The sequence below is a fragment of the Xyrauchen texanus genome, chromosome 35 (assembly GCF_025860055.1).
Source record: "Xyrauchen texanus isolate HMW12.3.18 chromosome 35, RBS_HiC_50CHRs, whole genome shotgun sequence".
Classification (NCBI taxonomy): domain Eukaryota; kingdom Metazoa; phylum Chordata; class Actinopteri; order Cypriniformes; family Catostomidae; genus Xyrauchen; species Xyrauchen texanus.
Window position 1 is genome coordinate 11,213,654 of NC_068310.1, and position 17,867 is coordinate 11,231,520.

At 36.4% G+C, this 17,867-nt stretch overlaps 1 protein-coding gene across 4 annotated transcripts in view; it reads right to left on the reverse strand.

Moving 5' to 3' along the window:
- Positions 1-3,474: 3,474 nt before the first annotated feature.
- The window catches only part of LOC127628832 (uridine-cytidine kinase-like 1), a 43,873-nt gene continuing 29,480 nt past the window's right edge, over positions 3,475-17,867 (reverse strand). For 2 of the 4 annotated variants that reach the window (XM_052105750.1, XM_052105752.1), the window contains exons 8-15: positions 13,836-13,855; positions 12,414-12,512; positions 9,859-9,952; positions 9,412-9,474; positions 9,062-9,184; positions 6,486-6,593; positions 5,592-5,748; positions 3,475-5,172 (exon numbers count right to left, since the gene is read on the reverse strand). In XM_052105750.1, the coding sequence (XP_051961710.1) occupies positions 5,093-5,172; positions 5,592-5,748; positions 6,486-6,593; positions 9,062-9,184; positions 9,412-9,474; positions 9,859-9,952; positions 12,414-12,512; positions 13,836-13,855 (744 nt within the window). In that variant the 3' untranslated portion in view covers positions 3,475-5,092. The remainder of the gene's footprint in view (positions 5,173-5,591; positions 5,749-6,485; positions 6,594-9,061; positions 9,185-9,411; positions 9,475-9,858; positions 9,953-12,413; positions 12,513-13,835; positions 13,856-17,867) is intronic. The other 2 variants (XM_052105751.1, XM_052105753.1) reach the window with 1 other exon arrangement.

Below are 17,867 nucleotides of genomic sequence, written 5' to 3' on the forward strand. Positions count from 1 at the left end.
TCTTTTGGAGCGGTTTCTCACTTGGTTGAAGATTTCAGAACACACAGAACAAACAAAACACTGGATGAAGTGGATATACAGAAATAAAATGCTAACAATGCAAGAAACATGTAATTGAGTCATTGGTCAATTAAACTTCTAAATATATTCATGTCTAAATAATGTAGGCCTAATATATCTAATAAATTTTATATCAGTTGAATTGCTTCAGTGAGTTGTTATTAAATCATTTGAACAAAGTCAAAAAGTAGTGTTTAATATTTTAACCAACCAACAATAAAAAAACGAACAAAAAAGGACCTCATACAACACTGCAAATACAACATCCCACTATTGAGAGATATGTAGCTACATCAACTTAAAGCTTATAAATGACAACTTCAGCTGTATATTTACCAATAATACATGAACAAAGCTACACGGATTTACATTAGCAATCACTCTGAAGATCCATTGGTGCATCAGCGCGGGTTCGAGTGAGGCAGTTTTTCATGGGCTGACGAACCTGAGATTGACCAAAAACTTCAGCATTCTCAGGTTGGACAGTCCTCAAAAGCACTGCTCATACTTCATGCGCATATAGCCCTGATCACGGATTACTTCCATTTTCTCTTGCTGATAAAAAAAAAGACAGAAAGAACAGCTGATCAGCAAATATCTAGACTACTTTGACCTGCTTTGATAATTGTGGTTTGCAAGGTTTACATATTTAACTAGAAACAGTGAAATGAAAACCATGCATTGCACAGGCCTATTTAAATCAAATGGGAATGTTCTATTGAAAATAAAATAATGCAACTCAATACATATTCTGTTAAATGTCATCTACATTTTCCATTTGACAAATGTGTAATAATGGATCCATAATCTGGTTTCATGTTTTGTCTGTAACAAATTCTAAAGAGATTCTCATCATTTTCTAAGAATCTGATTTTAGACACTCCACATGATGTAAATGAAGCATATACAGACCAAATTGTCAGAATTCAATAAGAAAATGTACATGAAAGTTATAAATTTTTTATTATACTTTATAAACTTGCTGAATAGAAATCTGATACTCCAAATAAGCAATGTGATTTGTTAAACAATATATTCATAACATACAGTACGTACTATACATATTCAGTATTATAGTATGGCATTATATATATATATATATATATATATATATATATATATATATATATATATATATATATATATATATATTATACTGTACACATAATGCCATACTATACATGTATACTGCATGCATAAGTCTATATTTCACTATATACAGTAAGTCTATATATGCTAAAATGAATGTGCTTTGTATGTTTTTATGCATTTTCCATGTGGATATAGTCACTTTTTGGAAACCTTTAACATATATTCTATTCTCTATATCTAGAATTCTGAATTGTTCATAAATGTGATGCCAAAAAAATAAAACCATTTAGATTAGCATTTTTACCACTTAGACAATTAGTCCAGCTCTGGTTGAGTTTAATGGCCTCGTGGCTTTCAGAACAATAACGTCCCGACAGCTTTAACCCTCCATCTTTCCCTCTACGTGCTTAGAGTCTGTCTGCATCAAATCAATCATAAAACATTACTCCTGCCATTGTCTTTGATGCAAGATGATATTCACCAGCATAAAGTTTTATGATTCTCCATCACTAATGCATATGCACACACCTCATCGACAGCTATACACTAATCACTCTACATGATAAAATAACTGCATATGCAGCCCACACACAACATCTTGAAGAAATATGCACTTTACAAACGTTGTCTATGGTCTCTCATTCGTCAGCATGTAAATTGGCACTTATCATGGGCTGGTACATGCTGCATTGAAATGCACTCACCTCTGCATTACCTACAGAGACGACTCATGTGCTCCATGTCGGTCCACACTGGGAGAGAATTTGGAGGTCTTGAAAACGTCTCCTGAAGTGCACACCTGTGTCTCTGGAGAGACTGGACCATCACACTCGTGCTCACACACCTCAGCCCTGCAACCTAAAGGGCCGCTATGAGCTACTGGAGATGCTATAGTACTGCTACACACGAGCAAAGTGCCTCCTTCCTGTTTGTCATTATGAACAAGCTTGTGGTAAACTTTCCATGACATCTCAATATTGAGGGCCACTAGAGCTTCATTCATCTCAACTGCTCCTTTTGTATATCTTGTGACATGGTTATTGTTCTTTTGAAAAAGCAAGAACACAAATGCAGATTTTTCCCCCTCGAAATTTGAGTGTCTTCAAACAATTCAAAGGATATGAAGTTCATGAAGGAAATTTAAGTAGAGGTACATTCTGAAAAATAAAGGTTCTTCGATGGTTCCTTCATTTTGAAGAATGTTGGTGCAAAACTCCAGTGTTCAAGGGGGGTTATGAAGCAAAGCAGTTCTAATCATTTTTAAGTCAAATATGAACTCCTGCCCCTCTTGTTAGTAATTACCACACTATGCCAAGTCTGAGTCATATTAACCAAAAACTGTATAACTCAATTAAACGGGTCAAAGAAGAGGCAAATATTCTGAATTGAATTTAGCGTAGTGCCAAAGCAGTATTTTCTGAACACTAACATGTCGCGCTGCCCACTAATTAGAATTGGACTGAACTTATTAGATAAAAATGGTCAGCTGACCATTTGGTGCAAACAACATATGGAAGGGTAATTACGTCATACTATTGCGTTAACTATCATCTGTATTAAAGTGGAGTCAATTATGGAAACTGATCAAAGTTAGCTAGGTTAGTTTCCATATCAAGAGGACAACCACAACATCCTTCCTGTGTGTTCAATCCCGCTTTCTCCGTTATAAAATCAAATGCATAGAACATTCTTTATGTACTAAAGCAATTCTTTAATTTGAGCCACATTTCCATTATATTAAACTTCATGTAATAAAATATATATATATATTTTTGTTAATTTAATAAAATACGTGTAATAAAAGGGTAACTGGCCTTTTAGAAAATTAGTATAATTCTTACTTAAAATAGTGCCCAGGAAGCCAGTGCAGTAAGAAATATCAAATAAACACCAGGGGTAATCAGTAATCAGGACCCCAACATCAAATGAATGAACCCTCCAGGGGTATTTTTTTGGCTATAATAAGTGAGTGTACCTTTCACAACTCATTACAATAATTAAGTGGTCGCACTTTACTATAAGGCTGTATTCATGAATTTGACTATATTAGTTAACATGAATAAACAATGAACAATACAGCACTTTTATTAATCCTGGTTGCAACATACCAATACATTTTTAACATTAAAAGTTGTACTTATAAATGTTAGTTAATGCATTATGAACTAACAAAAACCAATATTGACCAAGAATTACAAATGCTGTAAAACATTGCTCATGGTTAGTTCATGATACCTAATGCTTTTACTAATGTGAACGAACAGAAGTGTCAAGTTTTACCAATACAATGATTAAATAGACATGAACTGTTGATTTGTACAGAAACAATTTTATTATGCAAGAATGAAAGAGTCTGCAGGGTTATATGGGAGACATGAAATTAACACAGCTACAAATCAGTTGCTTGGGACAACGGTCAATTATAGTTTAGTGGCCATTATAGAAAAATATTTCAACACAGAATGCCACAATTAACCAATCAGAATCAAGTATTCCACAGTGTGTGTAATAAACATACAATAAACCATACAGCTAAACAAATAATGGAGCTGAAGACTTTTATTCCTGTTGCGGGAATAACATCAGATAGGTACATTCACTAGGCCTTGACATTATCACCGCAGATGTGAACTTGGAAAGTAGAACATCGCTTAGTATTTTGCAACCTTGGAGACCTAAAGATCATACTTTGGTTAACTACAAATACAAATCATATGGTAGGGTAATCAACCAATACATGCACGCACACGCACGCACGCACACAGTCACACCATATCTCTATGATCAAATATTTCTTTTAAACAAACATATCAATGTACATCAATAAAACCTATCGCTACACTTCATTTGGTAGAATTTCAGACAAGACCCTCATGTTTCCTGTGGGCTAGTTTTGTTCTTATACGCCCTGTATGTTCTTGACAAGAATGCGAACAAGCAGCACATCTAAACCATATATGGTAAATAGAGACTCACTGGACAAATGCAGGATGTGCATTTTTGGGTCAAAGCAGATCCGTTTAGGTAATTCATATCACAACAACATGTTTGTGGTTTCTTTAATAACCTAAAAATCATTGCAATAACTTCTGCGTTAAACACCGGCACTTCTCACTCTTGCTTGCTTGATAGATTGATCAAGCCCTGCAGCGTAAAGTCGAACCTTTAAGCTCCTTGTCCTACTATGACATTAGATGACAAGTAAATAACCTCCACTGAAAGTAATATCCTTACACTGAATGATCACATGGTATTTTTTATGCAATAAACATTATACAGCTTTTAAACTAAATAACCCAAGTGGCTGTACATGATTGAGGACTCTTTGATGAAAGTGTAATTGTCTGTGTAACAGCCTGTGGTTTGGTCAGCAGCCATCTGCAGGTGAAGCTAGAGAGAAAGCAAAGAATAAAACAAAGCAACGCCCACACATTTTTTCCGATGAAGTGGTCCTTCAAAGAAACTCACAGTCTATGTGTAGCAAGGCAACGCTCTGAGACTTATTTTGCTCTCAGAAAGGTTGACTGCTGCAAGAAACAGCCAAGGAAAAAAATTGAATGAGAATGTGATACACAGTATGCCATGACAACCAGTAATATTCAACTGTGTTGCTGATAAAATGCAAAAATGCAAATTCTAAAAGTGGCAGCAAATACTTAAGGCAAATAATGAACTGCGTGTATTTTACAATCAAACAACATATTGTAGAAAGTTTTATAAAACAGTAAATAACCCACTTAAAACAAATAAATCTACATACAATAAAACCTTCATAATTATCACATAAAACAAATATACAAAATATTTAAAAAGTGTATGTACAGATATCAGACAGGGCACCATAAAGTCCTTGCTGATAAGATGTGGTCTTATAGTCTTTGCTGTGCTATTTTAAGCCCAGGTGAGTGGCAGCAGGTGTCAGGAGTGAACAGAGGAGGTCTCAGTAGCTGGGCTCATCCATGTCATCATCACTCCAGTCTGGAGGTGCATCTGTGCCAAAATAACGATCTCCAAAATTTCCTGACAAAACACAAACAAAACAAAAAACAAAACATATTTGGGTGAATCTCATGAAAAACCTGTCCAGTGCACCAAAATCAAAATAAATAGGGTACGCAGTTAGAATTTGCATAAAGACAATTAGGCCCATTTAAGGACCATTAAGGATCATTAATTGCACTGAGAGATTATTTACATGAAAAGCAAGCAATTATATTTTGCAATTCCCATTTATTAGTGAAAAAGTGATTCTTTCTTGCCTCATGATACGAACACATGAGCATAAAAAAATAAAAAAATAAATCACTTTCATTGTTTGATTTTTTTTTTTCTTTTGATTTGGGGATGTATACCTTATGGAAGTACTATAAAGTGTGTAACATATTTTGTGTTTAGGAAATTAGTCATATTTATGCAAACAAAGTTAAACTGGGCTTCACCTATGCCAGGGATGATGTGAAAGAGGTCGTTGACCTTCTTGTCGACAGCGGTGGTGATGATTTTGACCTGAGGGAAAGCGTAGGCCACTGAATGCACACCCATCTCGGCCATGAGTAGAGACACCAGCAGGATCTTACCCTCCTGAACGTCATGATCCTACACACACAAACACACGTCTTAAAATGTGTCTATATAGATGAAATAGAATATGTCTACAGCCACATATAGTAGACAGAGCTATTGATCTTCTCGCTTAAACGCAAATTCCTTTAACACTATTTCTGGTCAGTGAAACAGCTGATACTTTTGATCTTAAAATAACATTAGTGGTGATCACATCATGATCATTAGACCAAGATAAATACAGTTATTGTGAAACTTTTACAATACTTAACTGGACACTTTTGAAATGCTTATTACGACTGTCTTTTGAGATGAAATATGAGGATTGGGATGTGAAGGCAATAAAGAAAACTGCTAAATGTCAAAGCTGTAATTTTGTCAAATTATATATTTTTTTTAATTATTTAATTTAATAGTGAAAAGTGTGTTTTAAGGGAGTATCCACATGGCCTAAAGTGGCTATAGTTGAAGAAACATTAATAAACAACAGCCAAAAAAATACCATGAATACAGTTCAGTTTCAGATCAACTGTGGAATATGTGAGAATGTGAAAAAGTAATGTCATGTTGTAGGGCCACTGTCAGATAGTGAGATTTCACAGATAATGTACACCTACACTTAGACAAAAAAAACCTGGCTGCTCTACATGTGGCGCTTGAGTAGGCGTGTGTGCCTGTGCCACTGCACACTATGAATTCCATTAGGCAAACAGGGGTGTCTAAATTGTGCATGCATGTTTGTGTGATAAAAAGATTCAACACATCCGTACCAGTAAAACTCTGATGGCCATCATGGCTGCTGCTCCAGTGGAAACAGTGCAGTCCATCAGAATCACATGATCCTCACTGATGTCTTTGGGCAGACGCAAATAATGCAGCTGGAAATGCACACAAAGACAAACATTTACACAAAGAAATAATGAAGCTTAACATCATGTGCAGTTTTCATAATATGTTTAAAAAAATCAATCAAATAAATAAAAGATACAATTAACCTCCTCTGGTTCTGTTCTCTGACCGAAATCAGGGCTCCAGACTAAAAAAATGACTTGGGAGCCATTGGCTTCTAAACTGAAACATTAAGGAGCTAAATGACTGTTTTTAGTTGCCAAATAACAGAATTGCTTGATTTAAACTGCTGTTCAGAAACAAGATAGAAAGCTGATAACCCATAATCGGAAGATTAATAAACAGTATAGTTGAGAAGATAAGTTTGCATTCCCTTATGTCTCAGTGTTCACACCACTTTCATGATTTATACAAATAGAAGAAAAAATATTTTTTTTATTTAATACTGCTCTTTAGAATCTACAATACAGATATGTACAGGAAGTATAGTAGTGTTGTCTTGAGCATCAATGAATGATTGCACCTTGAGTTATAGTTGTGTACAAGTCTCTCAAGTATCAAAAGCTTGAGATCTATCTATCTATCTATCTATCTATCTATCTGTCTGTCTGTCTGTCTGTCTGTCTGTCTGTCTGTCTGTCTGTCTGTCTATCTATCTATATATTAATGGCCCAGACACAGAGACTACAAAAGTGCAAATTGAATGAAATCCCTGATACAGTTTATTGTGCTACTCCAATCCCAAACAATAATTACCAGAAGAAAAAAAAGTGGTACACAATACAGGTCTTTTAATGATAAAGAAGCCTGAAATGCACACTGGACTCTTATTTTGAAATGTCTGCGCTCCCAGTTGTGAACACACTGATGGATGATTCGCTGAGAAAGTGAATCTGATTCAAACTGCTAACCTGAGCTCCTGAGTTCAAACCCTCAGTTCTTTTCAGGTGATTCATGAAAGAAAACTGGTTCAAAAGAGTCATTTGTTCACGATTCTCTTGCACTGGGTTTGTTGTTGCGTGCGGTGTAGCTAGCTCTTCAGAAAGAGAACGGGTGAAAATCAGCAGCAAACACACCTCCACTGCACGCTCTATAGATGTATTCAATAACACACAAGATGATATATGACAGAACCCGCATATGAACACACACAACCCGACTGTTGCCACTAGATATTAAATTATTGTGGCAATCATTTATTTTTGCTGCATTTGCGACCATTTTAGTAGCTGTCTGGAGCCCTGGAAACACTGTAAACTAATAATAATTTGCAAGCTACAACAGTGAGCTCGCTTTTTCAATTTTTTATTGTGAGCACCAACCTGCGATGTGTGTGTTTATGGGTTTAACAGCATTAGCATTGACCATACATTGTCAACTGCATGCTATTTATCGATGCCAATACTGAAATATGAAACCTAAATTATAGAGCTCATGTCAAATGAAGAAATTGTCCAACCAAGGACGTTAGAGGACATGGGAGGGGGGGTGAAGCTGGACATTTTTACTCTGTGACCATGAGCTGCACGGACTGCTATCTCAATGTTTACATTTGCGACTCTCGCTACACGCGTTTTACATACGCTTGCTTCCACGAATGTTGACGGGGGAAAATAGCGTGATGGATGCAGCAAATAACAAAAGTTGGGGGCCCCCTTGCAGCCAGGGCCCCAGATAATCCTGTGCGTTAATGTGGCCCAGCACACACATGGTGAAGTTTACTCTATGAATAACATCCTAATTCAGTCTATTACCATTGTTTATGTTCACAGCAATCTCCTGATGTTATTTTGCCGATTTCCACATGAAAGGTAATAGCAGGGAGTCAGAGGGAGCCGCTATGTCTGTCACCTCTCTTCCATTTTAAATCTGTGTGTGGCCGACCTCCGATTTAAGAGAGAGACCTCAAGCACAACAGTCAGTAGCTGTGATACCCTCAGCCGAAATCAAGTTATAATACACTATAAATATACTGTAAAGAGAAGGATTTAAGACCCATGAGAGATAATTGGCGGACGGGGCCACCCAGTGCAATGAGATAGAAATAGAAACCAAGCAATAAATAGAATGCCCCATCGCTTGTTGCGTGTCACTGTCACAGCTGGTTAGAACAAAAACTCTGATTAACTTGGAAAAGATACCGTTTTATTGTGTTGCAACGCATTGCCTCTGTGAAATTTTCACCTAAATATTTACGCCATGTCCTAACCAAAGTATATCAAGAGTATGGCTGGTACATATTTTACACTACATTAAATTTAAAAAAAAAAAATAAAGCATTAAATTCTTCAAAATCTAATAGAAATACACCATAAGGGGTCAAAATAAAGAGTCTGCACAAAATACTGCATCATGTAAATATCTCTGAACTGCTTCATACATTGAGGGCTCAAACTATTTTGAGCTCCTTTTTGCAAACCTTGATTACATTTAAATATCCAACTCACTTTCTGATTTGTCTAATTTAGGAGGTTGTAACGGTAGAAAGGGGCAGTACCTCAGGCTCTCCCGTGTCCTGATTGGTCTGGATGAGAATTTTGCCAATGCGGACGTCTTTGCACACGGCCCTGAGCGCGGGCTCCATGGTCTCTCCCGCCCTGAGAATTGACACACCCGTAATCTGCTCAAAACACAGAAGGTGGTGATGGTGAGGGGGCAAAAGAGAATTTTTAGGCTATGTGCTCTCCTTTTTATACTAAGCTTCCTTATTCTGTTTGGTACATGCATTCCAATCCACAACAGAAAACAATCAATATACATTAATACAAGCCTTACAATTATAATGAACCAACAAGAGATTTTACATAAAGACATCTCAATGGATCTAGAGCAACACTGTTCTCTTACCCTCTTCCCATGGAAGGTTCTGCCCTCATAATCCTCTCCTTGTGGGGTCTGAACAAAATGGACCTGAGGCAAACAATAGACAATCTGTTACTTCAAATCAAGCCCAAGCGAATAAAATCTAATTAAACTGATCTTCGTCTCTGATTAAAACCCACACTAAAATGTCAGAAGCAGCAGCATCATTACGCTGACTTGCTCACTGCACTTTTCCGGCAAGCTTTTTTTATGTGTAAAAGGTCATTGGTAAGTTCTTAAGATTTCTCTTATGTTGCCTTTGTTAGTCTGAATTTCCACTGCGGTGGACAAGTGAGCCAAGTTTCCATGCTGAAGGCGAGGCCTCCATACCCACACGCTCAAATCTGCCCTGTGTGCCATTACTGGGCTGGATCTAAAGATTTCCCATCAATCCTCTCTGGTCTCTCGCTTTCTATTCATCCTCTTTCTCACCTGAGACGGAAGGAAGGAGAGCGCTCGCTCGATGAGCAGCCGCATTAACCTCTTGGAGTAGAAGATGAACTCATCTCGACTGGTCTCTTTATCCCTGCAACACATTCACATGAGGGTTAATTATAACCCACACTTAAACACCCCTCTTTTTCAGAGCTTTGACCTCTCAAAGGAGAAGTGGCGTATTAATCTGTGTTAAAATGGCCACGTGAACTTCAGATACTTTCCGTTTAATGTTTCAAAATATACTGAAATGCTGGTAATTTATTATTATATGCCAGACCTTCACTTGCTTGGTTTTTAACATTGATTTTACAGATTACTAGCAGCCCTTCAAGACCCCATGAAAATTGTTTGACGAACACAATTGTGTTTCATATGGTGACATATTTCCTATTGAAAAAGGAAGTTGGACCCAGACATATTGAAGGGCTTGCCATTTTTTTTGAATAGCCAATAGGGCACAACAGTCTCGTTCCAGATGTAAAAGTCCCATCAATTTCTGCACAGGAAAGAATATTTAATGATAACTTCTAAACCTTCAAAAAATAGACTAATGTGAGCTTCGTTGTAGTAAATCAATGGTACAGTATATTCTCCTGTTGAAGCCACCAGTCTGCATTATTTCAACTTTATTTTTTGAAAATTGGGTTTAATTGCTGAATTTATGGTGAATAACTACACTTTTAGAAGATCTGTTTAAGTGAACACACACCATAAATTAAGAAGCACGAGCTATAGCAAGAATTAAAAGGACAAAAAAATTTAACTTCACAACTCAAAATACTACTGATGTGTGTGTACATATCTGAATTTTTTGCAATACATTTTAAATATTTATTCTATGCTTATAATCAACATCTTTAAATCAGTAGTTTAAATTTTTTTCATTGATTTTGATTTCAATACGTCTTTCGCAAAGTTTTTGATGGGATTGTAATTCATGCCTCATGAAAGAAATAGTTATAGAAAGATATAGTTCACCCAAAAATGAAAATTCTCTTATTTTCTTATTATTTACTCACTCTAATGATATCTCAGGTGTGTATGACTTTCTTTCTTCACCAGAACAAATTTGAAGAAAAACAGAAAAATATCTCAGCTCAGTAGGTCCTTAAAATGCAAGTGAATGGTGATTTCTCATTTGAAGCTCCAAAAATCACAGAGAGTCAACATAAATGTCATCAATACAACTCCAGCAGTTATATTAATGTCTTCTAAAACTATATGATCACTTTTGGTGCAAAAAAGATCAACATTTAAGTACATTTCGAGACCATTTATTTTTACTAAAAGTTAATTTTTATTTTAGAAGCACACTAGCATATACCTTGTTTTATATTTATATTATATAACTGTAAAAAAAAATCCTTGTGCATGTGAGAACACTTGGCAATAAAGCTCATTCTGATTCTTTTTAACTATAATCAAACACTTCCAGTGAGATTCAGGAGAGGGCTGATTTCAAGCGGTCTCTCGAGTGACTTTTCACGTTGCCATGATACCGACATAATCTTGCGTTCTCCACTAAGTCGAGACATCCAGGATAAGCACACAAACTCACCATTGTGAGGAAACAGATAAATACAGAAAACAGACGTGTACTGCTGCTGACCAGAAGCATGACTTGGAGTTAAAAAAAGGACTTAAATATTTATCTTTTTCACACCAAAAGCGACTATATAGCATTAGAAGACATTAATTTAACAGCTGAGTCATATCAGCGACATTTATGTTGACTGTCTGTGATTTTTTTGGAGATTCAAAAGAGGAATTACCATTCACTTGCATTTTAAGGACCTACTGAGCCAAGATATTTTTCTTCAGATGTGTTTTTGTGAAGAAAGTAAGTCATACACATAAATAATGAGAGAATTAACATTTTTGGGGGAACTATCCCTTTAAGTACAGTCTTGTACCTTTGTCTTTTTGGCCAATTTAAAAATAAATCATTGCTTCAAATAAAAATGGTATACGTTGCGATTCACCTCTGAGCTGTTTGGTCTGGTTTAAGGCTTAAAACTCTTATGAAGGATTTAACAAATTCCCTATGGTAAAAATGAATGGAAAAATACTTCCGGAATCAAGATGGTGGAAAAAGTTGTGCTCTACATCAAAGCCCAGCAAACCCACACTTGGCAGTTTGTACCACTGATAAAGCAATGAAGACACTTTCAAAATGAATACATTCCAGCCACTTCCTTCACAACCAATAGCGCTAAGACACACAGATTAAACATGTTTTTCTACTGACTATTGCTTGTCGGTGGCAGGTGGTGGACCTTCTCATTCTAAAGAGCATTTGGACAACAATTTTTATACACCCCTGTGGACAAGATTTTGGGACCATTTTCCCAAAACTAAGTTTATTTTTATTTTAGAAGCACACTAGCATATACAGGTAGATGACCTCAAAACTAACAGACAACATACTGTATATGATATATCTCAATATTGGTATTGGTCGATATCAAATAAAAATAAAAAATGTTTTACACAAATTCTGGCATGTGGAAAGCAAATAGTTGCGGCATAGACGCGTGTTTGTAACCAACCTGATGATGGTGTGCATGCCGCGGACCTGCGGCGTGCTCTCAAGAACACTGAGGGTCTGTGGGAGGGGCTGAGCCTGATGGGCAGATGCTAGTGCTGCCCTATTTTCATCACCACCACAGAGGAGACACAGACAGACAGGATATTGTCAGCATACCGGCATACACAAAATGGCACACATGCATTCAAAGGCATATAGACGTTTAAGCGGGAAGACACATGCTTACACACAGGACTACCTTGTGTCATACAAACACTGATCACTAAAAAGCTAATGGAATGTTAGAGCAAAGCAGGAAAAGAAGATTGATAGACATGAAAGGATTATTTATATAAAAGAGAACCAAGGGATGATCTCTGAATAAAAAGGCAGACCCATATAACAGCTTGTGTTCAGCTGAAAGATAAGACAGCTGTACAGTGGCACCAAAAAGTATTTGGATACTTGGGATACCACACTTAACGCATTAATGTCATTGCAATAAATAACAAAACAACCAAACCAAGTGGCATCTGCAAAAAAATCATCACCTTAACAATGCCTATGTTCAACTAACATTTGCCCTTAGAACAATGTATAAATTACTTTATGATTTAACACCAAACAAGTTTCTCTTCATGAAAAGTTTTGCTAAAATAGCAAACAAGTGCTGACTGTCTTTAAAATAAATGCCACTTGGTGTGATATTGTATTTATTTATATATATTACACATTTCTATGCAATGACATTTACATATTTTGGCTTGAGTGTTCAATTACTTTTTGAGCTACTGAATGTTGTTATATGTGATAATTAAAAAGTCACTCCAGGTAAAAAAAAAAAAAAGCCAATACTTCTCATCCATTAGAAAGCTCTGTGAGCTCTGGATAGGTCAGTCTGAGTACTCAATTAAACAATTTCACAAACACTCAAGTCAAAGACTACATGCTGTCACACACTGCCTTCAGTGTAAACTCATGCTGAAAGTTAATGTATTTCATTTGTTGTTAAAAATGTTTAATTTTTAAATGGTGCAATCTGTAAAATTTGCATTTATGTTTCGACACCTAGCAGCATATTTGCAACATTACACAAAAACAGAAGTTTTTGGTAACCGTTGTCTTTGTAAAAAGGAAAGCCTCCAGGATTATTGAGATGAAGTGAGTAATATTCAAAAGGTCATATTATCTCAACATTATTGCACTCATAAATATGTGCCTAGCACCATATGTAGAATAAAACAGCCTTTTCTGTAAGACTGATAGTCTTCATCTCATGTGAGTTTACATCATTTTAAACATACAGTATGTGACAATATACAGTCATACATGACAATATGCAGTCTTTGGAAGCCACAACAAGATCCCTTTTGTTAAACTTTTGGTTTATAATAAAAGAGCAAACAACTGCAAACTAAACCAAATCATAGGCAAATCTGCTCACATATCCCAGCGGAGTTTTCTCTGTGGGGGAAGTGAACATACAGACAAACAAAAACACAAATGACAACAAGAAGAAAGGGAAAAGAAAAGATGTCACACATCGTCATGTAAAAGATGATGAGGTGGTCACATGACTCTAAAAGTGGAATAAGAGGGTGACAGCTACAAAGGATGCTTCAACACACATCAACACAAACAGTGTGTGCATCTCATCCAATGCTGATGCCATTCAGTCGGATTTTAAAATTAAACTGCTAGTTGACAAAAAACTATTCTGTCATAATTTGCTCACTCTCATGTTGTTGCAAACCCTGTTTTACTTTCTTCTTTGGAACAATAAAGGAAAAGTTTAGCAGAATAATCAGGCAGCTCTTTTCTATTGTCCAGTTTCAGTGATGTCACTTTTTCCTCGCAGCCGCCATATTTGCGTCCATGTGGAAACAATGACGTGAATGAAAAAAACACCCAAAAAATGATATCAAGAAAAACATCAAAAATGGCTTTTGACCCATGCCAAGATCCAGGAAAAGTTCATACCGGTCTTAAGACAGCACAAATATTGCCAAATTGTAATTTCGTGGCCATTTAAGTATATTTTATCCCAGATTCATCTCTGTACGACATCACTGTAAAAATCTCTTATTCAGAAGTTACAGCTGTGGTCAAAAGTATTGGCAGTGACATCAATTTCGTGTTTTACAAAGTTTGCTGCTTCAGTATTTGTACATAATTTTTTCACATGTTTCTATGGTATACTGGAAAACAATGATAAGCATTTTATGAGTTTTAAAGGCTTTTATTGGCAAAAACATTCAATTTATGCAAAGAGTCAATATTTACAGTGTTGACCCTTGTTCTTCAGAACCTCTGCAATTCGCTCTGGCATGCTGGATATCAGCTTCTGGGCCAAATCCTGATTGATGGCGATCCATTCTCCACTTATTAGTGCTTGGATTTGATCACAATTTGTGGGCTTCTGCTTGTCCACTCGCCTTGAGGATTGACCACAGGTTCTCTAAGGGATTCAGATTCGGAGTGTTGCCTGGCCACAGATCCAAAATTTAAAATGTAATGATCTCAGAGCAACTTCATTGCCTTGTGACATTGTGCTCCATCATGCTGGAAAAAGCACGGATTGTCACCAAATTGCTCCTGGATCATTGGGAGAAGTTGCTCTTGCAGGATGTTTTGATACCATTCTTTATTTATGGCAGTGTTTTTGGGCAGAATTGTGAGAGAGCCCAGTCCCTTGGATGAAAAGCAACCCCACACATGGATGGCCTCAGGATGCCTCACTGTTGGCACGACACAGGACATCATGGTACCGTTCACCTTTTCTTCTACAGACTATTGATTTTCCAGATGTCCCAAACAGTCGGAAGGGGGCTTCATCAGAGAAAATATCTTTGCACAAGTCCTCTGCTGTCCAATCTTTGTACTTCCTGCAGAATTCAGTCTGTCCTTGATGTTTTTCTTGGAGAGAAGTGGCTTCTTTGCTGCCCTTCTTGACACCAGGCCATTGTCCAAATGTCTTCGCCTCACTGTGCGTGCAGATTCACTCACACCAACCTGCTGCCAATATTGAGCAAGCTCTGCACTGGTGGTGACACGATTCCATTGCTGACTCCTCAGGAGGAGATGGTCCTGGTGCTTGCTGGACAATCTGGGACATCCTGAAGCCTTCACTGCAGTTGAACCTCTCTCCTTGAAGTTCTTGATGATCCGGTAAATGGTTCTTTCAAGTGCAATATTCTTTGCAGCAATTTCCTTGCATGTCAAATCAAATCAAATCACTTTATTGTCACACTACCATGTACACAAGTGCAACAGTAGGTGAAATTCTTGTGTGCAGTTCCGAGCACCATAGCAGTCATGACAGTGACGAGACATATACCAATAATAAACAACATATTTACACAACACAATTTACATATCAAATGTAAAGGTTATTTTGACCCAAAGTGAACTTTTTTGGCCAATGAAGCATTTTGCAATTATTTAAAATGCATCTGATCACTCTGCACAATAATTTAGAAACAATGTGAATCAACACCACAACAACTGAAGCAGAAACATTTGCAAAACACAAAATGTATGTCACTGCCAATACTTTTGGCCACGACTGTACAAGTTTTGTGGTGTTTTCAGGTATGATTTGGTCACAATATTACAAAACGTCTGTGATGATCCAGTCAGTATGAATGTAAGAGCTGATTTTAACTCCTGAAGAAGGCTTTTGTTGCATTCCACAAATCAGCACATTGAAGGAATATGGAATGATGGTCACAAACATGAAGCACAGTCATACAGTGATGCCACATGAAACAGGTCAATACAATAAAGTAAAAACTTGAACGGCAGCTGTAATGGATGTGGAGGATGCCTCAAACACATTTCAACATCTGAACATACAAACAGCTGCACCTAAAAGGGCTTTTCACAGTGAAAAAGGCCAATTGCTTGTGAGTTTAACTTGCTCAAGCCAGATATCAGCATTAATCCTGCCTCTAATTTGAAGAAACATATTGAGGTAAATTTCATATTTCTGCTTACTAGATTCTGTGTGTCTATAATGTAGCCTGTAAATGAGCAATCTATCACTGAGATTATTGGGTTTGATGTGAGAGATTAAGATGATGTTATCAAAGTCTAACTTCTACATCCAGAACAGGGGTGTTCGATCATGATAGCAAGACAACAAAGGGTTGGATGATCTAGATAAAATATAAAATATCGACTTTTTATTTCCTGAAGTCCGTAGCTGCATGCGGTTTGATTGACAGGTGGCTAATGTTTGTGAGCTATTGCGGATTCGCACCTAAACTATCAAATACCCTTTATAATTCTGCCAGTGCCCGTCTTGATGAGGCATTAATGTAAATTGTAGTCGGTTTGGTCTAAAGTGAACAAACGGTGAAAAGAAAAAAAAAAAAAAATTAAGTGTATTTGCATCAAAATGTTGGACTTGAAGTGTATATGTAACCAAATTGAGAGCTGTATAGTAGGCTGTGTCATATAAAGGCTATTAATCAAACAACAATAACAAGGAAACAAGATAACCACTCGCTACTTTTGGCTGAATAACTTGAGAAGCTTTAAAATTATTAATGTAACAGAACAAAACAGTGACTTTTTTTAATAACAATTTTTTTTTATAATATTGTTAGATTTTTATAATAATACAGACCCCTGATATAGTGTTAATTTGTATAATAAATTATCGGGAAAGTAGAGATGATAAAATAATTTATAATTATGCTCAGCCTTTATCATGTTTTTTCTAATGTCTGATAGAAAATTATCAACATTTGTGGAGCAATGTTTCAGGCAAAACATTCCACCAGCCACAAACATCAGACAATCGTGCATCATGCGTTAAAACGAGAACACAACTATTGCTGGACTTAAAAGATACAAGAACTAAATCAATGTTGAACATTGTATCACATAAGGAGGACAATGTGTCTCCCCATGTGCAACTTAAATAAATAATTCACACAAAAATGTTAATTCTCTCATCATTTACTCACCCTCATGCCATCCCAGATGTCTATGACTCTTTCTTCAGAACACAAATGAAGATTTTCAGAAGAATATTTCAGCTCTGTAGGTCCATACAATACAAGTGAATGGATGCCAAAATGTGGACACTCCAAAAAGCACATGAAGGCAGCATAAAAGTAATCCATATGACTCCAGTGGTTTAATCAATGACTTCAGAAGTGATATGATTGGTGTGGGTGAGAAACAGATCAATATTTAAGTACATTTTTGCTAGAAATTCTTCTCAAAGCCCAGTAGATGGTGATATGCACGAAGAATGTGAATCATCAAATACACAAGAAGTGAAAATTAAAGTGGAGTTTGACTGAGCAGGGAGGAGAATTTATAGTAAAAATTGACTTAAATATTGATCTGTTTCTTACCCAACCTATCATATGTCTTCTGGAGACATGGATTTAACCAATGGATTAACATGGATTAGGCTACTTTTATGCTGCCTTTATGTGTTTTTTGGAGCTTCAAATTTTTG